General features: G+C 45.7%; 1 protein-coding gene across 1 annotated transcript; it reads right to left on the bottom strand.

Annotated features, from left to right (window-relative positions):
- Window positions 1-570: 570 nt before the first annotated feature.
- Window positions 571-26233, bottom strand: Scpep1 (serine carboxypeptidase 1). The gene is made up of 13 exons (XM_042673860.1): window positions 26103-26233; window positions 24538-24686; window positions 20272-20361; window positions 18264-18419; window positions 17827-17901; window positions 13730-13802; window positions 12150-12187; window positions 10515-10643; window positions 9268-9361; window positions 8291-8404; window positions 6262-6399; window positions 4711-4874; window positions 571-1174 (listed from the first exon to the last, which is right to left on the bottom strand). The coding sequence occupies exons 1-13, from the start codon at window positions 26176-26178 to the stop codon at window positions 1112-1114; spliced, it is 1359 nt and encodes a 452-aa protein (XP_042529794.1). The 5' UTR covers window positions 26179-26233; the 3' UTR covers window positions 571-1111.
- Window positions 26234-27600: the final 1367 nt, after the last annotated feature.

The raw sequence follows: 27600 nt of genomic DNA, 5'->3' as shown, positions 1-27600 counted from the left end.
ACCGAAGTGAGCCTCTGTAGCCTCCTGTACGGGCTAGTCCAGGAGGTGCAACCTGGTATTATTTCTTCACATTCTGCTGGAACATACTTTGGGTTTTCAAAAGTAACTACAGCCAGTCTGAAAAGTCTGGTACTAGCTCTTAAGCTGTGAACAAAAAAATATGAACCTATCATTTTATTATTTATTTATTTGTGTGTGTACAGATAATGGAGCTTGAAGTCAAGGACTGGGACTGTTCCTTAGTTTTTATATTCAAGGCTGGTGCTTTGTCACTTGAACCAGTTCCATTTTTGGCTTTTTGGTGGTTAATTGGAGGTAGGCGTTTCATAGGCTTTCTTGCCTGGGCTGACTTCAAACTGTGATCCACATACCTCAGACTCCAGGAGTTAGGATTACAGGCATGAGCAACCAGAACTCACCTTCATTTTAATTTCAAAAAAGTGTGGCAAGAGCTGGGTGCTGGTGGCTGATGGTTAACCCAGTTAACAAACTAGGAAATAATAAGGAAAAGTATTTGGCATTTAGTAACTAATTCATGGCATAATCACAAAATGGAGTGCTTAACAGCCATTAAAAATCTTATAGAGGAACATTTATTGACATGAAAGGGTTTTCAGGATATACTGCAACATGAGCAAAGTAGACACTTAAAATGACATACTGAATGGTTCCATTTCTGTAAAAATATACATGTATACATAGCTAAGCAAGGCCTGCATGGCTAGACATTTAGTTAGCCACAGTGTTTATCCCTAGGAAGGGTGTATAGGGGAATTTATTTGGTTTTTGGTTTATGTCCCACTGTTTTCTTATAAATCACATGATTGATTTGCTTTTGCAATAGGAAAAAAAAAATCAATCTATGACAACCCTTTGTTTGGATGAAAACATACCCATAGTTTAAAAACTTAGGCTTTTTTTTTTTTTAAGAAGCAGACATGATTTCCAAGCTGCCACAAGGCTATGATCTTATCTTCCTGTGAAAGTCAGCAGGAGCCCGCACAATGCCAGCCCACTTAGATTCAGGCAAGAGTGGACTTCCTACAGCAACAGCATCTCTTCAACTCCACTTCTGTGTCCCCGGGCGCAGCTCATCTTGACCCAGGGCTTCCTACTCCTGCTGAGTCACGAGCCTCATCATCTTCAAAGCCATGTCCCCTTGGTCCGAAGGAACCTAGAACCCATCAGCATCCAAGTTAGTGCTCCTGGTGCTATCCAAGGTTACATTCAGAATCTTTGCTTTCTTGGCAAAGGCATCCCCAGCCTCTGTTCATTTCTACACAGGGAATCTGTTTAAGGTGTTAGGACCCAGCATGCTCAAGGAGGAAGGAAGACGGCTAACATTTTAGAGGCTTTTCTCTGTGTATGATGGATCCCAGGTTGGAAATGGAAATGCAGAAGAAGCTAATAAGAAAGCTACAAACAAATAGGAACAAACAAGACCCAAGGTTTGGATGGCATCAGATTTCTACATCGTTTCTTTTGTTTTCCTTCAGATTTTGTTTTCCTTTTTTCTGGTACTAAGCACCACCGCCCTCCCACAACACACACACACACACTCTGGTACTAAGCACCACCGCCCTCCCACAACACACACACACACACACACACACACACACACACACACACACACACACCCCTTGCTCTGGAGTTTTACCACTTAAGCTACAGACACCCACAGCCACACACACACACACACACACACACACACACACACACACACACACACCCTTGCTCTGGAGTTTTACCACTTAAGCTACAGACACCCACAGCCACACACACACACACACACACACACACACACACACACACACACACACACACACACACACACACACACACACACACACACACACACACACACACACACACACACACACACACACACACACACACACACACACACACACACACACACACACACACACACCCTTGCTCTGGAGTTTTACCACTTAAGCTACAGACACCCACAGCCTCCAGATTTTTGCTAGTTATTTTTGGAGGTAAGGATCTGGAGAGGTTTTCTGCCGGACTAGCTTCAACCTTTATCTCTGGATTTCAGCCTAACAAGTAGCTAGGATTATAGGAGTAAGTCCCATGTCCCATATCCAGCTTCCCCCAGCTATTTAGAATTCATCCTTTTAAATATCTCCTTCCCACACACCACCAAAACTGGAGGGTCAGAGGCCTCAGTTTCTCTTCTGCAAAGAGAAAGATGGACAAGATGGTCTCCCAGGTCTGAAAAGCCCAACTCCAAGATACCTTTGGGGAATAATTCATGTCCTGGATTCTCCTGTCAAGCAAGAATCCCTAGAAGCAAGGCACACTGGAGCATTCCAAAGTGGCATATAATCACGCTACAGGGAAGTGGTAGTGGACCATTTAGCAGTAGTCTCTAAGAACTATTTTAAGCTTGCCCCCAATTAGTCTGTTGTTCTATATGTGTCATGTGACAAAGCAAGATGAAATAGGTCTGTGGAGTCCATGGCTGGGAGAGGAGGTTATTTATGGAAACAGGACTTCACTTAAAGACTTTCTCCAGGTTTTCCCAAACGCGGAAGGTACCAGACACATTAAATAATGTCTTCCTAACCGCCTGTGTCCTGCTTCATCCTCAATGGCTAGACTACACAGTAGTCCTCTCTTACCTCCCCGCCTCCCCCCACTGCTCGTTCATGATCTCCAACTTTGCTATTCTCTGTGAGCCACCATTCCCCTAACACTTGCCACAGCTGCTGGGGCCGCCAACAGACCCAAATGATGGGTCATTTGTCTGGGTCTGCAGCAAGACAACGTGACAGATCCTGTTCTGATTTGGGGTCTCCCCAGGTCTCCCATAGCTCCCTCATTCATCATTTGTGGGTTCCTTTATCACCTCCTGCCTTTCCAGTCCTGGTATACCCTTCCCTATCTAACTAACATACATCCACCGCCAAGGACAAGGACCTGCCTTGACCCTAGGTTATACCAACTCCTTTTAAATATTCAAGTGCCTAAGAGGCTGCCCACTTGACACTTCCCTGGGCAACTCAAACTCCCTGAAAATGGCCTCACAACAAAATGGCCTCCTAAAGGCAATTCTCCTTTCTTCCCCTGTGAAAAACTATTAAGAGGAAAAGTAACTTAGTAATTCATTTAAACCAAATAAAGGACAGAAAGCCCATGTAGCTTTCTCAGAGGGATTAAAATGAGTTCACATTCATTCTCAAAGGAATGAAGCACTAACACAGGGTTGAGTATCCTGTATCTGAAATGTAAGGAATCAGCAATGTCTGGATTTTTTTTTTCAGCTTTTGAGACATTTGCACAGCCAAAATGATTTTCCATTATGGATGAGACCCAAAGACTTCCATTGCCTATATGTTCACAGGCTGAAGTCAATTTTATGCAGTGTTTATAGTGCACTCGTGTTTTGGAAGTTGATTGTCTTTCTTTTTCTTTGTGCTGACTCTGGGGTTTGAACTCAGGGCCTAGGTATTGTCCCTGAGCTTCTTTTGTTCAAGGCTAGTGCTCTACCACTTGAGCCACAGCTTCATTTCTAGCTTCTTTGGTAGTTTGGAGATAAGAGTCTCACAGACTTTCCTGCTGGCTTCCAACAGTGATCTTCAGAGCTCAACCTCCTGAGTAGGTAGGGTTATAGTCAGGAGCCACCAGTGCTGGCCACTGCTGGCTTTTTTTAATGGTTAATTGGAGATAAGAGTGTCATGGACTTTCCTGCCCAGGGTTACTTCAAACCATGATCCTCAGATCTCAGCCTCCTGAGTAGCTAGGATTATAGGTGTGAGCAAGTGGCATCAGTCTGCCTTTCTGCCTGTCTCCCCCCACCCCCACTCCCGTCCCTTCCTTCCTTGCTCCCTCCCTCCATTACTCTCCTTTCATTTTTTTTTTGGTGTTATTGGGGTTTAAAAGACTCACACTTACTGGGCAGGCACTCTACTGTTTAAGCCACATCTCCAGACACTATTTTTTTGTTGTTGTTGTTGTCAGTCGTGGGGCTTGAACTCTGGGCTTGGGCGCTGTCCTTGTGCTCTTCAGCTCAAGGCGAGCACTCTACCGCTTGAGCCACAGCACCACTTTATTTTTAAAACGTGGTCTCACTTTTTCCCCAGGCCAACCTGGACTGTAATCCTCTTATTTATTTATGCACCCTGCATAGCTGGGATAACAGGTATGAACTGCCACACCCATCTATTGGTTGAGATGGTGTCTTGGAAACTTTTTTTGCTCAGGCTGGCCTTGAACATTGATCCTCCCAATCTCAGTCAGCTTCCTGCTCGCTAGGCTGACAGATGTGATCCACTGGTGCCTGCTACACTTATGTTTTTACTACATCAAATCACATGAGATCAGGATTTTCCTACTTATGATGTCATGTTAGCACTGAAAGCATTTTGACTCTTTTTTTTTTTTGTCGGTCTTGGGGCTTGAACTCTGGGCTTGGACGCTATCCCTCAGCTCTTCAGCTCAAGGCGAGCATTCTACCACTTGAGCCATAGTGCCACTTCCAGTGAAAGCATTTTGAATCTGAGAGCATTTTGGGCTTCAGGTATTTGGACCATGTTCAACCTGTGGTATAATTTCACTGGAGAATTCAAAACCCTCCCAAACCTGAAGCAATCCTCAGGCTGACCACAGATGTGGGATAGATGGCCTGTAGCTCTCCGTTGAGTATGACAACCCTAAGTCTGGAGTGGAAGGTGACTCTCTTACCATATGACCAGCTCTTAGAATCCAGTAGAAAGCCAGATTCTTGTAGGCCTTCACAAACGCAGACGTTTCTAAGGATTTAGGGTTGCTGTAGAGGGCCTTCCACTTCAGCTGGCTGAATTTGGATAACCCTGGCCATGTTAGCTTCCGCAGCCAGGCTTCCTGACCTGGTGAGAGGGACAGAGAGAAGGGGCCAGCATTAATAGTTTGGGTGGAGGAAAAACAAACAACAACAACAGCAAACCTCAATCGAGGTCCTATACTGTAATGGGCACAAAACCTGGGATGTTGTTAACATGCAAATTCTGATGTAGTAGTTCGGGGGGTGGGTAACTGAGCACGTGCACTTAGCCAATTAAGAAAATTAATGACTGTGAGGGGGTTAGTTTGGCCTCTGACTCTTCTGCTGCCATGTGCTCTTCAGGAAGGAGCATGTGGACCTCTGGAGGCTGATGGACTGTCAGGACAAACAAGCCGACTTTGGTGCCTGTGCCTCCAAGTCCTGAAAACATTTAATCTGCTGGTGCTGTGAAGTATATCACATTGCAGTCACCCCTCCTCATGGGTCTGAGAACTGGTCTCTGAGCCTCCACCAGGCTCTATGGAAAGGAGGGCTGGGCACAGGCGTGACTGTGAGGCAACTGCATGGCGCTTTGGGTCCTGTCCAGACCACTTTCCCTGTGCTGGAGAGTTGCTCAGGGTTATTCTTATTTTTATTATTATTTTTTGGTCGGTTGTGGGGCTTGAACTCTGGGTCCAGGCACTGTCCCTCAGTTCTTCAGCCCAAGGCTAGTGTTCTACCACTTGAGCTACAGCGCCACTTCCTGCTTTTTCTGCGTATGTGATGCTGAGGAATCGAACCCAGAGCCTCATGCATGTAAGGCAAGCACTCTACCACTGAGCTACCTTCCCAGCTCACTAAAGGTTAGTTTTAATCCACTCTGAAATACTTATCCTCTGCTCTGATATGAAATAAGGTTTCCCCTTAGTAGTGCATTTGCTCAATAGCCAGGAAAACATCTGTCCTCTTTTAAAACTTTTGTGATGGAGGAGGCACTATCTTTCCATTCCCTTCCTTCCCTCTCTCCCTCTCTCCCTCCCTCCCTCCCTCCCTTCCTTCTCTTTCTTTCCTATCTTTGTCCTGGGACTTGAGCCAGGATCTGGGCACTGTCCCTGAGCTTTTATGCTTGAGTGGTACTCTACCACTTGACCCACAGTTCCATTTCTGGCTTTTTGAGTCTCGCAGACTTTCTAGCCCAGGCTGGCTCTGAGCTGCAATCCTCAGATTTTAGCCTCCTGAGTAGTCAGGAATATAGGTGTGAGCCACTGGCACCCAGCTATCTTTTAAAGAGCCCCAGATTCTGGAGGGACTCAAACCTCTCTGACAGGTCACAGCTAATACAGCTTCCTCTCTCTGAAGAGTCAAGGATGGCATGGAAACAACCCTCCTCCTGGCATTAATGTCACCAACTTCAAGATGTATGTGTGCAGTCCGGTGCCCTTCTAGCTTAGTCTATAAATGGTGTCCACATGTCTGTCAGAGTTGGCTCCTACCCATGGTGTCCACAATGAGATCAAGCTGCCCATTATACACGGTCACATTGACCCCAGCTTCCAGCAACTCGTCCACAATGCTGACAACTGGCTTCATGAAGTCCTCTTCCATGTTCATGAATACTTTAGGAGACTGGGCTGCAGCGGGGGAGAGAAAGAAGCAGCAGCTTGGAATTTGTCAGAATAAGAGGTACCTTTCCATGCACTGGCACCTTGAAGTCACCGTGTGTAGCATCTAACACAGGCTGAAAGACAAGGGTTTCACAGAGAGGGACTCACTAGCCCAGTAATGGCTAGGCAAAGGGACATCTACCTGACACATTTAACTCAGGAGCTTGTGGTGGCAGATGCCATTTGCAACATGGAGCTGAATCCTGCAGATGCATTCCAAGGAAACAGGAGGCAAGAGCCCAAGAAACACTTTTTTTTTTTTTTAAAGCCTGACCACTCAAGAATAAATTATGTTTTGGATTAATGTTAGATTTCCTTTTGTTTGCCAGTGCTGGAACTTGAACTCAGGGCTTGGGCGCTGTCCCTGAGCCTCTTTGTGCTCAATCAATGCTAGTATTCTACCACTGGAGCCAGCACCACTTTTGGCTTTTTCTGAGTAGTTTATTGGAAATTATAGAGCTCATGGACTTTCCTACTCAGGCTGGCTTCAAACCATGATCCTCAGATCTCAACCTCCTAGCCTCAGCAGTTAGGATTACAGGCATAAGCCACCAGTGCCTGGCCTAGACTTTCTTTTAGGAGGGCTATATCTAAAGTTTGGAACAAGGTTATAATAAACCAAACCAGAACCAAACCAATTCATGGCTAGCCCTCAGGAAAGCCAAATGGGGACAAGCCCTGGTCAACAGAGGCACAGCCAGGGCAGCATTCTTGCTGGATTCTTGACCGAGGCATCACCATGGTGTTGGATGACAGCAGGAACACCAACCAATACCTACCGTTTACTTGCCTGCATCTGGTAAGCATTTTATAAGCACCCACCCATTTGTTCATCATGATAAGACACCTTAACTAGTAGAACAGCTTTACCCATTCCTTGCAGCTTTTCACAATGGAGCCTTTTCTTGAGTCCAGGGACAGGAGGATGTGGGTCTAGGATGAGCTCTCTGGTGATTACAGGTTGGGATAACGTGACCCATGATTTCTGAGGAAACTAGGACCAGGGTCAAATCCTAGCTTTTGCAGCAGCTGCCAAGGGGGTCAGGCTTGCTCAAGGATTCCCAACAGGACTGGTAGGAACTCAGCCAAGTTTTCTACTTGGCCGTGGTCTCTAAAGACTCTGTTAGTTCTCCATGATGACCTTCAGGACTAGAATGCAGTACGTGGCAGACCATATCCAGTGATAAGATAATTGAGAGGCCAGTAAGAGAGGTGGTCCAAAAAGCATGTGTATTTTTGACATCTGTCAAAGGGCCTTTTGCTGGTAATCTTGTCCAGCTGTGGTCATAATGAGGCTTTTTTTTTTTTTTTTTAATCTTAGATATACTTATTGTCAGGGTCTTGCTAAATTGCCCTGGCTGGTTTCAAACTTTTCATCCTCCTGTTTCAGCCTCCCAAATGCTGAGATGACAGAAGTGCATCACCACACCCAGCTATTATCTTTATTCTTATTATGGAAAATTTCAAACTGATCTAAAGTTAAGGAGGATAATGATCCCCAGCTATACATATCACACTTCAACAATTACTGACTCATAGCCAACCACGTGCTTTTCTCTTCCCACCCACTTCCCTACCAGCCCCTTATTTTGAATCAATTGACTGTATCTCTACATCTGCTGGTTCATCTATAAACCTAGATAGCAATATTGTTTAACTTGCAACATCTCATCACTACCAACAAAAGCCTACTGCACAAACTAAGGCCTCTGGCTAGATGTATAGTCGTATAGTTCCATAGTACAGCATCTGTCTAGTTCTGAGTTCAAACACCAGTACTGCTGAATTAAAACCTCTCCATTTATACCTTTCTCCAACCTCCCAACTCAAATGGCGTTTAATTAGGTCACATACATACCTCCCCAGAAGATATCCTCAGGAATAATTTTAAGCTTCCTTCTGATGGGACCATTCATGAGCTGACTTAAGGTATCCCCTTCTAGGTGTCTCACGTGGCGTTGACAAAGCCGAACTGAAACCAAACTGGTACACAGTGAGTAAAAGTACTGGAAACAGGACCCTAGGGACATCTTTCCCAAACTGCTGGGGATGCTGGGCTTGCAGCTAGAAAAAGAAAGGCAGCCCCTTGGCCCATCCTGGTGGAGGAAGAGAGCAGAAGTGGGGTGAAAATAGGGTGGACCTAGCAGTACTGACTGCTGAACCACACGCACTTTGGGGCCACTGGATTCTCCAGAATGCACAAAGGAAATCGGCTGAGAAGAGGAATTCAGGGGCATCAACACTTCTTACAAATGGAGGTTTCTAGACACTGCATCCAAAACCAAGCTGGGTCAGCTGAAAAACCATTAAATCAGCCCTTCAGAGAACAAATATTGTAATTCAGGGTACAGAAAAGTTGGTTCCCTTGGGGCTGGAGTACAGCTCAGTGATATAATTAGTGTTTGGCATGTGCTAGATCCTGGATTTAGTCCCCCCCAGCGCAAAACAGAACAAAACAAACTTGGTCCCTAAGTTTCAAAAATCATTATGCTAAGTAACAGAAGCCAGCTGCAGAAGGCTGACACTGTGTTCAGAAAAGGAGGCAAAAGGAGAGGCAGAAAGAAGATTCGTGGTTGCCTGGAGCTGGGTGTGGGAATGAGAACTGACTGCAAACAGATGTGGGGGATCTTTCTGAGAGTGATGGAAATGTTCTAAAACTGGATTGTGCTGGTGATGAGTGCACCAATCCCTGAATATACTTAAAAATACAGAATCAGGCCCTCAAAGTGGGTGACTTTCCTGTTATGCAAATTATATGTTAATGAAGCTTTTTTAAAAGACAGTTCCTTCTTGCATGGAGGCTAAGGCGGGGCTAAGAACATCAAGCTGACTTACCTAAGTGGCTTCGCAGGAATTCTAGGCCTGATTCCATAGCAGACGTGGGTGTGCTTTTAGTTAAGATGTTATAGAAGTTTACCCCATCTGTGTTCTGAAATACAGGACATTCGGCTGTTTCGTCAAAGTTGCAAAACAGAAAGGCATGAGGCTCTCTTGAGGATGGCTTTAAGTTTATAAATTTACTTGGACCAGACAGAAAGCAGCTCGAAAGGCTCAGGCAGCAGCTGTGTCAGCCCACATTTCCGGGGGTGGCACACAGCTTACGGGGGCAGAGCTCAGACACTGCAGAAAATCAAGGGCCCGAGTGTCAATCAATGTACGCAGAGTACAGAACTGTGGAGGGGCCTTAGCCAGTGGGAGTCAGAATACTGCTAGTCTGGGCTAGGAATGTGTCTCAGTGGTAGAGAGCTTCCCTAGTATGTATGAGGCCCTGGGTTTGATTCCTTAGCACCACATAAACAGAAAAAGCCGGAAGTGGTACTATGGCTCAAGTGGTAGCGTGCTAGCCTTGAACAAAAGAAGCCCAGGGAGAGTGCCCAGGCCCTGAGTTCAAGCCCCAGGACTGGTGAAAAAAAAGAATACTGCTAGGCAAGGATCCAAATTAGAACATAAACTGTGGGCTGGGATGTAGCTCAGTGGCAAAAGCGCTTACCTACCAAGTGCAACGTCCTGGGTTTGATCCCCAGTAGGAAGAAAGAAAAGTCAAAAAAAATACAGTTAAAAAAAAAAAAAATAGAACATAAACTGTCTCCAAACTATACATGTACCTCTTTTTTTCTGTCATAGGGCTTGAGCTCAGGGCTTGGGTGCTGTCCCTGACCTTTTTTGCTCAAGGCTAGCACTCAACCATTTTGAGCCACAGTTCCACTTCCCGTTTTCTGGTAGTTAATTGGAGATAAGAATCTCATGGCCTTTCCTGCTCAAGATCCTTAGATGTCAGCTTCCTGAATAGCTAAGATTACAGGAGTGAGCCACCAGTACCTGGCTACATGTGCCTCTTCAAGACATAGCCTTCCTTTCTAACAGAGTCCAACATTCAGGCAAGGTCAAGCAAGTCTTGCAGGCCTGTGTGGCTTTCTGACCTTTTAAGGACTACCAAATCACTGCCCAGAGCCACTGGACTTAGTATTTCACATATAATCATTTGTGGCAAGACCTGGGATGGACTCTGATCTTGGGAACACCCCCCACAGCCCTCATGGAAAAAGCTGAGTCATGCTAGCCGTGAGCATGGCTCCCTTTACCTTCTCAATGACCATTTCAGCCTCCTCCCACAGCTGGGTGGCCTCCTTGTACTGCTCCTTATTTATAGCATCCAGGACTCTCTCTGCAACGTTAGATACCTCCGCCAAGCCTTTGTCATCGAGAAGAGACTGGAACATAAATCAAGAACAAAAAGTGTCAGCCAGGCGCCGGTGGCTCAGGCCTCTAATCCTAGCTATTTAGGAAGCTGAGATCTGAGGATTATGGTTCCAAGCCAGCCAGGGCAGGAAGATCCGTGAGACTTAACTCCAACTAACCACCAGAAAACTGGAAGTGACTCAAGTGGTAGAGTGCTTTCCTTGAACTGAAGAGCTTAGGGAAAGTGTCCAGGCCCAGAGCTTAAGCCCCATGACTGACAAAAAAAAAAAAGAACAAAAAGATCCACTTCACTAGCAGTCATAGACTTGATGCTGCTGTAACCAGGACAGGCAGGAAAAAAGAGCACAGGGAGGTGAGGGGATGGGGGCGGGGTGGGGGACAAAGCAGTCACATGAAAAGGTATGTTACAAGTCCTACAGTGGCATCAACATTTAAGCCTGACGCTTTGTGCATTCTAGACAAGTACTTTACCATGGAGCTACAACCTCAAACCACAAACTTTCTATGTTTTTTTTGGTCCGGTCGTGGGGCCTGAACTCTGGGCCTGAGTGCTGTCCCTCAGCTCTTCAGCTCAAGGCTAGCGCTCTACCACTTGAGCCACAGCGCCACTTCCGACTTTTTTTCTTTTTGCTTACGTGGTGCTGAGGAATCGAACCCAGGGCCTCAGGCATGTAAGGCAAGCGCTCTACCACTGAGCCAACTTCCCAGCCCCTCAAACCACAAACTTTCTGATGGAGGAAACAGTGGAATGTTAACTGAATCAAGACGGTGGGTAGAGGATGCTCACCGATACTCTCTCAACTTTGGAAATTTTTAATTTTTGTGCTGGTGCTGGGGTTTGATCTTGGCCTGGGTGCTGTCCCTGAGCTTTTTTTTTTTTTTTTGGCTCAAGGATAGCACTGGTTTTTTTTGGTAGCTAATGGGAAATGAATCTCATGGAATTTTTTCTTTTTTTGCCAGTTTTGGGGCTTGAACTCAGGGCCTGGGCACTGTCCCCAAGCTTCTTTTTACTCAAAGCTAGCACTCTACCACTTGAGCCACAGAGCCACTCCCAGTTTTTTCTGTTTACGTGGAATTGAACCTAGGGCTTCATGAGTGCTAGGCAAGCACTCTACCACTAAGCCACATTCCCAGCCTCATGGACTTTCTTGCCCAGGCTGGCTTTAAACCGTGATCCTCAGATCTGAGCCTTCAGAGCAGCTAGGATTACAGATGTGAGCTGCTAACACCCAGCTAAATCATTATACGTTTGACTAACTTCATTAAAATTAAAATAGTAAAGTTGGGGAATTTAAAGATAATAAATTATGTATATTAGACCTAGAAATGTGAAGTATGTTGATTTTCTTTAGACATCCCCAAGGCTAGCTGTTGCTTAGGGTCTCCAGTTGGATTTGGGTTCATCTATTCCAGGTATAGTATCGACTATGGGTGCAGACCCATCAAGCTTCGCCTTCTGGGGGCATTCAGGGGCTGTTTACTAAACAGAGTGCTGAGACAAGGACCCACATTCTTACCATGCTGTACAGGTAAGGTCCCCAGGACATCACCGAATCTAAAAGAAAAACCACACACATAGTTACTCATTAGGTATGTCCTAGCTCTGTCTCTCTGGAGAACCACCTCGATTGCTTCCCTCCAAAGTAGAAAGAAACAGGAGATGAACCCTAGGGGCTTTGGCTTTGACAGCTCCAGAGCACCCTAGCACCCTGGCACCCAAGCAGGAGATGGATGGCTCTTGGTGGTGGGAAGGCAGGGAGAGGGTGGAGGACCTTTCTGCTGACTAAGAGCCAATGGCATATTGATCTAGATGGACACCACCCAGTGAGTGCTTCTGGGCCAGTGATCAACCATCAGGCAGGAAGTGGGTGTACTGGTAGAGGCTGGGACCTGCAGACAGTTTAAAGTATTTCCCCACCCTCCATGGCAGTTTGGCATCCTGTGTGCTGCTCCAGCACAGAGACTCTAGCTACTGTTGAGGTGCTAATTAAAGCAGAAGACTAATACCCTTGTAACCCAAGTGTCTGTGTCTGCTCTGCCCACTGGCTCATTCCTATTCTGAGCAGCAAACAGCTGGAGAAGACATTGATACAAAAGAGACAACGGCTGCTCTCAAAGAGAACTGGCCAAAGCCAGTTCACAGCTGTATCTCTCAGATAAGTGCCACTGTGATGTGCCAACAAATATCAAGGACCTCAGTATATAAAGTCACTTCAGTAAGCCACTCTTTGCTTAAAGGCCTTTGATGATACCCTAAGGCTAAATAACTCCAATCTCAGTGCTACAGCATCTTAATATAGGTATTAAAAGAAAAAAAAAATGATTCGTTGACTAAACATAAGGGTTATACAAAATAGACCACATTTCCTCTTCCTTCTTTCTTTTTCTTTTCTTTCTCTGTGTGTGTATGTGTGGTAATAGGGATTGAATTCAGGGCCTAAGCACTGTCACTTAGCTTTTTTACTCAAGACTGGTACTCTACCAATTAAGCCACACCTTCACGTCCAGCTTTTGGGGGCTGACTGGAGATAGTCTCTCAGATTTATTTGTCTGGGATGACTTTGAACCATGATCCTCAGTTCTCAGTTTCCTGTGTAGCTAGGATTACAAGCTACGCTTGTAATCAGAGCCTTGAACTCAGGGCTTGAACTCAGAGCCTTGTGCGTATAAGGCCTGCTGGTAATACTATCTCACCATTACCAAGAGCCACAGGTAAAAATTTCATTCCCAATGTTCTAGTCCGTACCAGGGTGCCAGAGAGAGAGAATAAACTAACAACATTGGTCTTCCATCACATAGATGGAAGTTTGCCTCTCTATATGCCACCTGTGCAGTAAGGGGATAGATTTCATCACCTCTCTGAGTTGTTGGATCACATCCAACTGTAACATGTGATTGCTTTGTTGGGAAAATCAAGAGTCTCTGCTCTGAAGGGGTTGTTCTGTGAGTTTTCATTTCCCATATTTCCTAGATGCTCAGCTGTGCTAATCTCAAGGATCCAGGTTTCTCTAAAGTCCTGTTCTTTGATTTAGACATCATAGTCCAAGGTCCCAGGAAAGGCTGAGAAGAAAGAAATGCCTAAAAACTCCATACTCACCAACAGGGGAAATCCAGGAATCGCCTAGAGCAACTCCAGAAAAGTTGCACTTGATGGTTCCTTGCTGAACAGCCTGAAAGAGGAGCCAAGAAATTACCCTCATCAAAGAATCCAGGGGCCTTGGGCCCCTCTCAGCAGAGGCAGGCTTTATATGTTGCCTTTCCTGAGCACAGAGTACTGCTGCCCGCCCTTCCCAAGACTACTTGGGTATGAGAAGACCAATGACTCAATCCTGCTGCCACTAAGAAAATGAGGAGGACCTGCTGAGCTATTCTTTGCCTGTTCACTAGTTTCGGCAGGATGTGTGTGGGGTCTGTCCATGCCATCTTTGGAAGGGCTCAGCCTCCTGTCTCTAAGGTCTGTGAATCTCCCAATGTGGTCAGGGCTTTGGTAGACACATTTATCATTGTCCAGCAGCAGACACAGAAGGCTAGAATCTCCTCAGGCTGCCCCTGAGGATGCTTCAGGATCAGAAATTTATGCCTCTCTCTTCTTTATATGCATTCCTTCTTTCTATCAGCAGAATAATAGAAACAGATAGTCTAAGACTAGATGTGATAGAACACACTTATAATCCAGGCATTCAAAAGGCAGAGCCTGTAGTTCTGTGGGTTTGAGGCCAGTCTGGGCTATATAACTCAGAAAAAAAAAAAAAAAAGAAGCCAAGCATAGTGGCACTAACCTAAAGGATCTCTAATTTAAAGCCAGCCTGGGGTTTGCATATTGAGTTCCAGGGCAGTTTACGCTACACAGTACAATACTGTATCAACACAAGAGCTAAAACAAGTAAGAAAACTGGAAATCATCTAAATACTAATTAATAAGATGAGCTAAATGAACTATGGTTTTTATAGTACATGATTAAACTTTAAAAATAATTTTTAAAAGGCATATTTTAATGGATTGATGTAAAAATATCTCCATAACATGTCATTCATTCATTCTTGTGACAGAGGCTATGTACTCTGGCTTTGAACTTGTGATCTAATTGTTTCAGCAATCACAGGCATGATCCTGTGATTAGAATCTTATAATCTGTGATTTAACAATTGTGTTGGAACTGGTTAATGTTCATTTGTGTGTGTGTGTGTGTGTGTGTAAATACTGGAACTTGAATTCGGGGCCTGAGCTTTCTCCCTTAGCTTTTTCATTCAATGCTGGTGGCTTTACCACTTGAGCCACAGCTCTATTTTCATGTTTCTAGTGGTTAAATGGAGATAAGAATCTCACAGCCAGACACTGGTGGTGTATGCCTGTAATCCTAGCTACTCACGAGGCTGAGATCTGAGGAGCACAGTTCAAAGCCAGCCTCGGCAGGAAAGGCCGTGAGACTCTTATCTCCAATTAACCACCAGAAAACCAGAAGTGGCGCTGTGGCTCAAGTGGCAGAGCACTCACCTTGAGCTGAAGAGCTGAGGGACAGCTCCCAGACCCAGATTTCAGGCCCCATGACTGACCAAAAAGAAAAAACAAAAAAAACAAAACAAAAAAAACTCTCAACAGACTTTCCTGTCTGTGCTAGCTTCAAACCATGATCTTCAGATCTCAGCTTTCTGAATAGCTAGGATTATAGTGTGAGCTACTAGTGCCAGGCTACCATATAGCCTTAATAAACATAATTCCAATTCCATTTTCCCAGCTGTATTTGCAATTTGAAGGTTTCCTGTAATTGCTTTTACGTGAAATTTTTTAATTTATGTCATTTCTTCATCATTAACTATTCCTTAAAATGTTTAAACCAAATACTTGATAATTATCTCCACAGTGTACTCTTCACTTCTATTTCACAAAGAATATGAAACTGTTTTAAAGGTTTATCTAAGTGTGTAAGACTTCATGATAACATTTGCTTTTCTATATATTCACTCATGTTTACGTGAATTTGCTGAATATCATTATTATTCTTGATTACTACTGCTTAAGTTTTTTTCATAAATTTTCTAATAGAACTTAAAAAAGAAAAGATTTACACTTCTAGCCAGGCTCACACTTATAATCTTAACTGCTCAAGAAACTGAGAGCTGGAGGACTAAGGTTGGAACCTAGCCTCAGCAGGAACATCCGTGAGACTCTTGTCTTCAATTAAAAGCCAGAAGTGGAGCTGAGGATCAAGCGGTAAGAGTGCTAGCCTTGAATGAAAAAATTAAGGACAATGCCCCTTGAGCTCAACCCCTAGTACTGGCACCACAAAAAAAGAAGAGGAAGTTGGGCACCAGTAGCTCACGCCTGTAATCCTAGCTACTCAGGAGGCTGAGATCTGAGGATCACTGTTCAAAGCCAGCCCAGGCAGGAAAGGCCATGAAACCAGAAGTAGCACTGTGGCTCACGTGGTAGCATGCTAGCCTTGAGCTGAAGAACTGAGGGACAGCACTCAGACACAGAGGTTAAGTACCATGAATGATCAAAAAAAAAAAGAGAGAGAGAAGGAAGGAAAAGTCTCATTTGAATTAAACATTTATTTAAACATATAGAAAAGCAGCACACTTGCCAGGTGCTAGTGGCTCATGCCTAGTATACTAAATACACAAGAGGCTAAGATTAGAGAATCTCGACTTGAAGCCACCTGGGCGGACAAAAGCCAGCAAAAATCTGGAAGTGGGGATACAGTTCAAGGCAAGTGAGCAAAAAAGCTAAGCAAGAACACAAGGCTCAGGGCTGGGAAGGTGGCTCAGTGGCAGAGGGCTTGCCTTGCATGCCTGAGGCCCTGGGTTCGATTCCTCAGCACCACATAAGCAAAAAGAAAAAAGCCGCAAGTGGCGCTGTGGCTCAAGTGGTAGTACGCTAGCTCTGAGCTGAAGAGCTGAGGCCCAGAGTTCAGGCCCCATAACTGGACCCAGAAAAAAATAAAAAAAGAACACAAGGCTCTGGGTTCAATTCCCAACAGTGATAATAACCATCTAGTAGGAGGCAAAGCGAAGCTTTTTGTTTTGAGACAGGTTATTGCTATGTATACCAGGCTGGTCTGGACTTTATGATACTCCCATCTCTCCCTCCAAATGCTGGGATTACTAGGATGGACCACCATGCCAAGCTCTCTTAGAATTTTATATTTTAATACTTTACCTTTAGGGGTGTGTGTGTGTGTGTGTGTGTGTGTGTGTGTGTGTGTGTGTGTGTGTGTGTGTGTGTGTGTGTGTGTGTGTGTGTGTGTGTGTGTGTGTGTGTGTGTGTGTGTGTGTGTGTGTGTGTGTGTGTGTGTGTGTGTGTGTGTGTGTGTGTGTGTGTGTGTGTGTGTGTGTGTGTGTGTGTGTGTGTTGGTCCTGGAGCTTGAACTCAGGTCTTAGGTATTGCCTCTGAGCTTGTTTTTTTGTTTGGTGTTCTTGGGGCTTGAACTCTGGGCCTGGGCACTGTCCCCGAGTTTCTTTTGCTCTACCACAGCACCACTTCTGGCCTTTTCTGTTTCTGTGGTACTGAGGAATCAAACCCAGGGCTTCATACATGCTAGGCAAGCACTCTACCATTAAGCCACATTCCCAGCCCCTGAGCTTGTTTTTGCTCAAGGCTAGTGCTCTATCAGTTTGAGCCACAGTGCATTTCCAGCTTTTTATTAGTTAATTGGATGTAAGAATCTCTCAGCCTTTCCTGCCCTGTCAGTCTTTGAATCTCAATCCTCAGATCTCAGTCTCTTGAGAAGCTAGGATTAAAAGTTTGAGCCAGGAATACCCGGCACCTTTAAAATTTTAAATATAAAGAATTAATGCTTAATGCAAACCAAGAAGTGATAGTCACTTATCTTCATACCACATACTGACTATTCTATCCATTTAGCAATCATTAAGAATGTCATCTTATCATTAATATATGACCTATGTATGTGTTTCACACACATACTCTCTCTCTCTCTTACACATACACACATATATGAGTCTATTTCTGGATTCCTTAACAAGTTGCATTTTAGTTTGTCATTATGTTCATACCTTATTGTTTTACTCTCTGTAGCTTTACAACTTATTCAATCTGTAATTTGTCCTTTTTAAGGGTTCTCACAGTTATTACTAGAGTCCCATTCAAAGTATATTCAATATCTAATGAGTGTACAGAAGGAAAATCAATTTCTCCCCAAAACCATAACAAAAAAGCATCTTCTCTGTTACCTTGTAAAGTTCCAGACTAATGCCAGCAGCCATTTTTCCTCCATAGGACTCGGAGAAAATGTAGAATGGAACAGTCTAGCAAGAAGAAAAAGAATTACATAGAATTCAGTACTGGACTGCCTTTTAATTCACTCAAAATTTGAATTTCTATTGCAGGTAATGGCCAGACAAAACCAATCTATTTTTGTCTTTCCTTCCCCCCACATCTGATGATTCTATCTGATTAGATTGCTGACCCTAGGATCATTCACTCAAGCTAAAATCACCTTTTGAGATGACAGAAGCAAAAGCCCACAACCCAATCCTGGGAGTACAAAGGGCTTCTCTGAAATCAGCTAAGAAACGAAGTCTTAGGAAAGCTTACACTTACTCTGATGGCTGTACTGTTGCTACTGCTAGCCCTCTACACAGTTGCTCCCGCCTCTGTCCTTGCTTACCTGGAAGTCCTTGTGGGAACTGAAGAAGGCTTTCAAAAGAACCATCATGTCTGATGCCACTGTAGCCAGGTCCTTTGCATATGCATCGCTCTCATTCACATAACTGAAGCCAGTGCCCACGGGATTATCCACAAACAGGAGACTGGCAGACTGAAGCTGCACGTGACATAGGGGGGAAAATTTATTATCAGTTGTTCCAATTGTCTATAATCAACATCACATATCATGTATTATCTGTCTCATTACCATCTGTTCAGCAAAAACCAGCGGTGATCGCATTAGTGTCATAATATTATCTTGTTGCTGAATGGGATTTGGAAAAAAGGGAAAGAAACATAGATGGCAAGACAAAAGTTGAGGCAAGAAGGAAAGATGAGCACAGGCATTGGGATCCAAGACCCGAAGCCATCACCTCCCACACACACGCATGCACTAAATGTACAGGACGTGCCAGTCTGAGCAGTAGCTCAAAGCAATGACGATCCACTTGAAGTATGGTCCTCACACATGAGGTTTTCCCCCCTCTCCCAGATGAATCTAATTTATGCACTGGCCTGCCTTCCCCATGCATTGTAAACACAGACTTCATCCTAGACCTTTTCCAAAAAGACTGAAGATTATAAACTTCTGTGACTAGAAGGATCCTCAGTGACGACACACGGTCCAGCCACATTTTTTATGGAACAGGAAATCAAAGGCTAGAAAGCACCTGGCACTAGTCCCGGATCACTGAGTTGCACAGGCTGGTGGCAGCCCAGGACCAAGAACCTGGATCCCTCACTCCTCATTCAGGCTTTCTGCCCCTGCCTGACGGCTTTTGGGTCTGGGGGGCCTAGGACAAGTCCATGGGAGTACTCTCCTCCTGTTGCCATAGGTGACAAGTATAGAAATGTTCCAGGCCAAGCATAAGGGATGCTGCTCCAAGAAAGTCACAAGTACAGCTCCTGATGAGATGAAGGCTGGAGGAGCCCCAAAGAAAGTGGAACATTCTCAGAAACAAGTACCACAGGGAGGGGAGCAAAGATCTGAGGGAAGGCCACAGCTGTGTAACAGCCCAATGTACTGACTGCATAGTTCTGCCCACCAGGGTTGGGCGGGCTGGGAGCAGGGAATGAGTGGTCACCACAGGTGGGCTTGGCAGGGCTGTAAAGTGAGAAGGAGGTTGCTGAGAGTGAAGTGAGAGGCAAACCCGAGGGGTGAGGAAGGGTAGTGCTGGTAAGAGTGGGGGCGGGGAGGTGGAGGACTACTAGAGTGATGTGAAAGGGGAGGGGGCAAAGGACTTGAAGAGGTTGACAGGATGAAGTTATTGCAAGGTGGGAGAGAGAGAAAAGGACTGGAAGCTGTGGCTGGAGGGTGGGACCTGGAGTGCTTTTTATTTTGTCAGTCGTGGAGCTTGAACTCTGGGCCTGGACACTGTCCCTCAGCTTTTCAGTTCAAGGCTAGCACTCTACCACTTGAGCCACAGTGCCACTTCTGGCTTTTTTCTTTTTTTGCTTTTGTGGTACTGAGGAATCGAACCCAGGGCCTCATGCATGCAAGGCAAGTGTTCTACCACTGAGCCACCTTCCCAGCCCCTGGAGTGCTTTTTATTTTGTCAGTCGTGGAGTTTGAACTCTGGGCCTGGACACTGTCCCTCAGCTTTTCAGTTCAAGGCTAGCACTCTACCACTTGAGCCACAGCACCACTTCCGGTTTTCTGGTGGTTTATTGGAGGTAAGAGTCTCATGGACCTTTCTGCCTGGGCTGGCTTTGAACCAGGATCCTCAGCTCTCAGCCTCTTGAGTAGCTAGGATTACAGGCATGAGCCACTGGACACCCGGCTCTGGAGTTCTTATAGATGGCCAGCACCTGGTAAGGACCAGGTCCTGGGTCTGTTAGAGGAGGTTTAGGGGAAGAGTCTGAAGCCTGAGGAAAAGCCCATAGAGGGAACTGCTGAGGTTGTGACCCCGCCCTGTGCTGGGCTGGACAAGGTGGCAGGGGGGGCTGCAGGGGGGCTGCGCTCACCGTACCCAGGTGGTGTTTCGTGGTTTGAGATTACTGCTGAGGGGCCCAATTTCCTCAAAGTTGCCGAATCCAGTGCTGGAACCGCCTGGACCACCCTGTGGAGAAGAAAGCACCAAAGGTCAACCTGGAGAAAATGGAGCCAAACCCTACCTCATCATTACAATATGTGACCACACGTGCTTTAAGTGAGCAGTGATGGTGATGGCTGTTCGCCCTGCACAGAGGACACAATTCTCCAGGGCACAGGAGCCTTGCATCTACCCAAGTCCCCGGGGTAGCAGCTGTGAGCTGGGCTACAAGGCCCTGGAGGAAAGTTTCGTATGTCTTGATTCTCTGAACTTGAGCTTTGGCCTGCCAGCGGACTCGTGACCTTCAGCACTGAACAAGACCTTCAAAGATATCTCCTCTAACCTCTTTCATTTCAAAGGCTCAGAGAGGGCTGTAGCTGGCCTGGTGCTGTCCAGCAATTAGAGGCTATACCAGGACTAGATTCTGGGACTTTAACTCTTTCCCCTCTCTTTTGGGTCCTAGAAAACTGATAAAGTACCCAGAATGAGCGATAGTTTGGTTAAGTTAATTTTCTGGATACAGTGTAGCAAAAGTCAAGGCCCCACAGAGCAGGATATAAGATGCAGGGGGAAAGAAGGATTCTGAACTGAAGCTAGGTGCTTGCGCCCCCACTAACTATGGCGGGCAGTACTTCCATGGACTCTGAAGGGGTCAGAGAAAGGGAGGACAGGACCCAAGGAGCTGGGTACACTCTCTCATTGATCATGGTGGGAGAAGAATCCTCGGGAGCTAGTCAGGAAAGGAGCGAGCTATTCTGAACAAATCTGTACACAGCCTGTCTGTGCTCTCTGGGCACAGCAGGATAGAGCAAAAAGGGAGACAACATGCAAGGGAAGAACAGCTCTAACAAACAGAAGCCAGGCCAATCAGCCTAGGGAAATCTGAAGAAAGGAAACAGGCAAGCGGGAGACAGCTAAGGATTGGCTAAGCAGAGCGAGAGGCCCTCACAAGGAAGCACTTCTCTCACTAACATTCTGAACTGACACAGACTTCACCATGATAAAATCAGAAGACTCCAACTCCCTTCATTAGAGGCACTTAGTAGCTTAACATTTCCTAACACAATAGGACAAAGTTCACAAACCAGTTGGAGATGCTCATCACAGGGCCACTAATAGCAGAAGCTGTTGGCTCAGGCCTGTAATCTTAGCTACTCAGGAAGCTTAAGATCTGAGGATTGTGGTTCAAAGCTAGCCCAGGCAGGAAAGTTTGTGAGACTCTTATCTTTAATTAACCACCAAAAAGGTGGAAGTGGAGGTGTAGCTCAACTCAAGGACAGCACCCAAGTACCAAGCCCCAGTACTGGCACATGCACATGGGTGCCCACACATCTGCACACAAAAACACAATTGCAAAATCTTTTATGCAGAGTGTTACCATGGCCCAGGGCTACCTAATGACTCTGAAAGATGGTAAATGTATGACTAGGTGAAATATTTAAATGACTTGAAAGTGTCCTGAAATAGCAGTAGTATTCCACTGAAGCATGACCTCAATTCTCAAAGACCCTTCCTGCTCCACCCACCGACACACTGGGAGAAGTCAGTACAGGAGACCGAGGCAGGCTGCCAAACAGATCTCCTTTTAATGGAAATGAATTGCTTCTTCCTTTGATCATGTGTTATCTTCTCCTTTGAGCCTCTAGGGAAATGAAGAAGAGCACTTTTATGCCTTCAATAGGATCTCATCGAGGAGGGTGAACCCAATCAACCCATCAGCTGCAGGTGCTAGGCAGAGGTTCTGGGCAGAGCAAATGAAATGGGGGGGGGGGGAGGAAGAGACAAACAAGAGGGGAGGGGTGGGAGAAAGAGAAAGGGTCCCTTCCTCCAATAGCTCCTGCCCTCACTGAGTGGGAGAGACACCACCACCAGAAAGCTCTTTTTTTTTCCCGGTTGTGGGGCCTGAACTCTGGGCCTGGGCGCTGTCCCTCAGCTTTTCAGCTCAAGGTTAGCACTCTACCACTTAAGCCACAGAGCCACTTCCAGCTTTTTCTGTTTATGTGGTGCTGAGCAATCTAACGCAGGGCCTCATGCATGTGAGGCAAGCACTACCACTGAGCCACCTTCCCAGCCCACCAGTCAGCTTTGGGGACAGTAAAGTTAGACCTCTACAGTTGCTAGATTCTCTTAACCTTTGGAAGGAGAAAGGAAATGTCCTGATTTTCAAATGCTTGCAACTAATTCCGTTAAAACAACTCAGAAGTCTAACCAAAGGATGGCTTGCAACTTCTGAAATTCAATGATTTTCCAATTCTTTTGTGGAAAGTCTAGAAAAGTATTCTGTGGTGGCCAGGGACAAAGAGGAGACCACATGCACAGGACTCAGCACCCTGCCCCACCCTGGCAAGATATGTAAACTTTCAGCTAGGTGTAAAAGAAATGATTAATGAAACGTTTAAGATCCAACCAAATATCCCCTCCCCACCCCACCCCCACCCGCCACACACATACACATTAGAAAAGCAACACCCAGAGGAGAAGTGTTTTGCCAGGCCTGAAAGTGGCAAAAAGACACTGAGAATCCAGATCTGCTCGGCAGGCCTGGGCTTGTCCATGCCCTGGTTCTTGGAAACCCCACTGAACTGTCATGACCAGTTGCCCAACCAACCTAAGCCTTTGCTACCCTGCACCCTCAGGCTGAGCCTCACCTCTTGCCCTTGGAAGCAGCAGCTGTGAAGATCTAAAGAGAGAAAGGCCCTCTCTGAAAACTGCTTATCTTCACTCACAAAGTCTGCAGTGACCCACCTGAGATGGAAAACCTGGGCACTGGGATGTATTTTGGTGGGGGTAGGGTGGGGTGGGTAAAGCCGCATTTGCATCCCAAGCAGGTGAGTCCCAAGGTGCCCTAGTTAATGGCCCAACTGGGCTGTACCCACATCTTCCAGAGGCTGAAGCAAGACCATGCTCCTCAACTCCTCCCTAGATGTTAGTCTTCCAGGGTGAGGTCACATTTTACAAGAATGTCAGAAGGATCTTCTGACTGGCCCTAAATATATTTCAAACAGTTCCTAGCTACCAGTATCAGTCACAACTCAAGCCTAAAATGTATGCACATTTAGGGAGAAAGGTAAGGCTTCAGGTTCATTCTAAGATACAAATGACTGGTAACAGGTCTTCCAAAAGGTGAGTTTTTCTGGGGGCAAGAAGGAAGGGTAAAGGTTATATGGACACAGCTAGATAGGGAGGGGCGGGGTATCTCAGTCTTTGTTTCAGAACTTTTCAAAATACTGTCTATGTAACACCTACCTGGAATCCCAGCTAGTAGGGAAGTGAAGGCAGGATGAGCAAGAGTTCAAGATGAGCCCAGGAAAAGTTGGCAAGACCCTATCTTGAAAATAAAATAGAAACAAAAGGGCTGAGGCTATGGCTCAAATGGTAGAGGGCTTGTCTTGCAAGCTCAAGGCCCTGAGCTCAAACTTGAGGCACAGTAAGCAAAACAAAGTAACAAAAAACAAAGCCCCAAACTACTTTCATCACTAGAGTCAACTATATCAACCACAGCTTTCAGTACAGGTTCCCACAACTGTGGTACTCACTATAAAAAGATCCTGGCAAAAGACCAGAAAAATGGGGCCCCTTTTACCCTGATTTAGCTTTAGTCTGTCTCAGAAAGAGGTGGATTCCCCAGAGTCAAGTGCTGGACCAAATTTGGCTGAGATCTGAGGATTGTGATTCGAAGCCAGCCTGAATAAAAAAGCCTGTGAAATTCTCATCTCCAATTAGCCAGTCAGCAAAAAGCTGGAGGTGGAGCTGTGGCCCAAGTGGTAAAGGGCTAGCCTTGAGTGAAAAAGCTCAAGGATAGCGCCAGGCCTTGAGTTCAAGGACCAGGATGACACCGCCCCCCCCCCCCCCCAAAAAAAAAGCCCAACCAACCACCACCAACAACCACCACAACAAAACGGATCATAGAGGCCAGGTACTGGTGAGATGACTGTAATCTCAGCTACTCAGGAGGCTGAGATCTGGGCAATAAAGTCTTTAAGACTCCATATCTAATAAACAATAACAACAACAAAAAAGGGTGGCGGGGGTGTGAGGGAGCTGTGTTAAGAGTCATGGCTCAAGTGGGAGAGCACCAGCCATACAGGAAGGGGGGGGACACACAGAGTTCCCGCCCACCTACCAACACACACACACACACACACACACACAAATAAACACAAAAAACTAACAAAAAACACACAAGGCATGAAGTTATTTTACCTGAAGCCACATGACCAGGGGCAGTTCTGAGAAGTTCTTGCAAGGATTGGTGGAATAATAGAGCCACCAAAACATGTGCGCATCTTTTCGGACAGTTACATAATCCCAGACTTCCTTGCCCTCCTCTGTAGGCCAGTCAATGGCAGCTCCTAAACAGAAATTCAGTGTCATTTTCCTGAAAAATGTTCACTATCCAGTTAACTTCCAAGCCTGGTAGAAACGGCCATGCTAAGCTATAGATGATAGTTTATATTTTAGGTGATTTACTTACTTCAATATATTGTAGGGATAAGGAAACAAAACTTAGCTCTGAAAAAAGAAACTGAAGAATTCAAGACCATCTTGAGTAACACAGATAGACATAATCTAAAACAGCAGCAACAGGCTGGGGTTGAAGCTCAGTCCAGGGCACATGACTAGCATGCACAATGCCCCAGGTTCAATTACCAGCACAGCAAACCCAGTCCTTCCCCTCCCCCTCCCCCATCCCAAAGTCCCCAGATCTGCCTTCTTCCGGTTTTCTCAGTTTTCAAACCACTTCAAGCAACTCAAAGAAAACTAGTCCCAAGAAGGAAGACATGAGAGTACAGGACGCGAAAATGTTGTCTTGTGAATAAAAAATAGGAAGATCAAGAAAGCCAGACAGTACCTAAGGAGGCAGAATGGCTAGCATACTACAGATAGTGCTGAAAGATCTAGAAAATGGCAGATAAGGCTCAGACCTCCTCACCACAGCACTTCTCCCTTCCTACAAGGCAGTGACCACTGTTAAAATTGGGGGAAGGTGCAATGCATCTTCAAATATTTCCTGGACAGAAGCTGTTGCGCCAGAAGGGTCCCCATTTACCAAAAGAAGAAGAAGAAGAAGAAGAAGAAGAAGAAGAGGAGGAGGAGGAGGAAGAGGAAGAAGAAGAGGAAGAGGAAGAAAAGAAACAAAACAGAAACTGCTGTGTATCACTAAGACAAGTTCAAATGCTCATTTCTTGCTTCAGACGAGAAGACATTTTTCTTTTTCCTGAATGAAGTATGAGAATTGATTTGCATGTCATCCTATTAAACACAAATTTGCTTTTGCCTATAAAGCAGGCTGGCAAGGCTGCTGCAATTCTGTCCATTCTAATCAAGCCAGGGATGGGGGGCAGACAAGGCCTTATGGTCAGTGAACTGTCTCATTTCTGGTAAACATTTGGAGAGGTCTCATTGATCCATATCTCAGCTCATAATGAAAGACCATACAGCCTCCTTGGGGAGACAGTCACAGGGGGGACCTGGCTTTCAGAAGTGAAAAATCCCACTGATCAGCAGCTTCCTCAGAGCATACATTTCTGCACAACTGCTTATGCAAGGGAAGAAGGAAGTACCAGGTCACCCTCACCTGAAGAGGGCAGAAAAGCATTCTGAACTGAATGTACAGATATAGATATAGATGTCAAGAACTACATAATTACTCCAGGTAAGAACTGGGGGAACCCAATTTGTGTTAGCACATACTAAACCCACTAACAAACTTTGCTCGGTGGAAAGAGGGGGCGCCAGACGGCCGTGCGCCTTTTGCTTTGACCTACCTGCGCTGAGGCCCAGGAGCAGCGGCAGCAGCAGCGGCCACCGAGGGGCAGAAGGGACCCGCGGCACGAGCTCCATGATGAATTCGGCTCCCCAGCATCAGCAACAGGCTGGACCGGCGCCCCGTCACGTGACGATCCGACCACGTGGGTGGAGGCCTGGGCGGGCCTGGGGCGGGGCCTGGGTGGGTTGGAGGCGGGGCCTGGGCCTCCTGGGAGCGGGACTGGGGCGGGGTTTGGCCTGACTGGAGGTTCACATTGTCTAGCGCGCCCTCTGTCGGGCATTTCAACCCAAGGACTCTTGCAAGGGCGCTGGAGCAGTTCCGCCTGGTGCTGACATTTAGGGAAGGCTTTCTGGGAGGGAGGCTCTGAATACATTTATACTGAATACATTTATTTGTGCAACCGGCTGAATTGAGAAACCCTAGAGGAATAACCACTGCCCCTCCAATCTCAGCCTTCTCTAACAAAAGACCTTGTACGTATTTAAAAAACTGCTGCACCCTGAGTCACATTATGCATTATTATTTCATAGTTGGAAATTATGAAATTCCATTTTCAGACTTTTTTTTTAGTCTTTTATTTTTCATGCAAAAATCACATATATTATGCTTTTGGAGAAGTGAAAAAAAATCAAAATGAACTATGCAAATGTGGGCAGGGACAAGGAAGGGGTGACATTGTCCAAAAGAGAAATGTACACATTACCTGAATTGTGAAATAGCAATCCCTCTATGCAACACCTTAATATGACAATAAAATTATATTTAAAAAGTTAGATCCAAGTCGGGTGCCAGTGGCTCATACCAGTAATCCTAGCTACTCAGGAGGCTGAGATCTGAGGATCCCAGTTCAAAGCTGGGGCAGCAAAGTCCATCAGACTCTTCAATAAACTACTCAGAAAAGCCAGCAGTGGCGCTGTGGCTCAAGTGGGAGAGCACTAGCCTTGAGCAAAAAGCAGCTCAGAGACAGCGCCCAAGCCCAGTGTTCAAGCCCCAGGACTGGTTAAAAAAAAAATCCATAACCATTATTGGCATTTGGAATACTTTTTTCATAATCTTTTACTTCATCTTTGGAGCATGAAACACTTTTTTCTTTATCAGTAATTTGTGATCAGCATTGTTGTATTGTCACATTATTCCAGAACATTTTAAAATAAAATATTGAGATCTGGGGAAGGGAGATGAGACAAAGTGGATTTTAGGGTGTGTGTGTGTGTGTGTGTGTGTGAGGGAGAGAGAGAGAGAGAGAGAGAGAGAGAAAGAGAGAGAGAGAGAGAGAGAACTCTCTTGAACTCTGACCCAGGCCCAGAGTTCAAGCCACATGATCGACCCCCCCCCAAAAAAAATCTAAATGCTTTTTCTCAAAAGTGTAAATAGCAAAATCCCCAAATAACAACCAAGTACAGATGACCTTGACTCCCTTTTCCTGCTTCCCTCCCACTGCCAAGCATAAATCCACAGAGACGAAGGACAGTCCAGACCTGACTGCCAGTGACAGC

This window comes from Dipodomys spectabilis, unplaced genomic scaffold (assembly GCF_019054845.1).
Source record: "Dipodomys spectabilis isolate Male_0828 unplaced genomic scaffold, ASM1905484v1 ptg000018l, whole genome shotgun sequence".
Classification (NCBI taxonomy): domain Eukaryota; kingdom Metazoa; phylum Chordata; class Mammalia; order Rodentia; family Heteromyidae; genus Dipodomys; species Dipodomys spectabilis.
The sequence above is the reverse complement of the archived record's forward strand: the minus strand, read 5'-3'. Positions and strand labels throughout refer to the sequence as shown.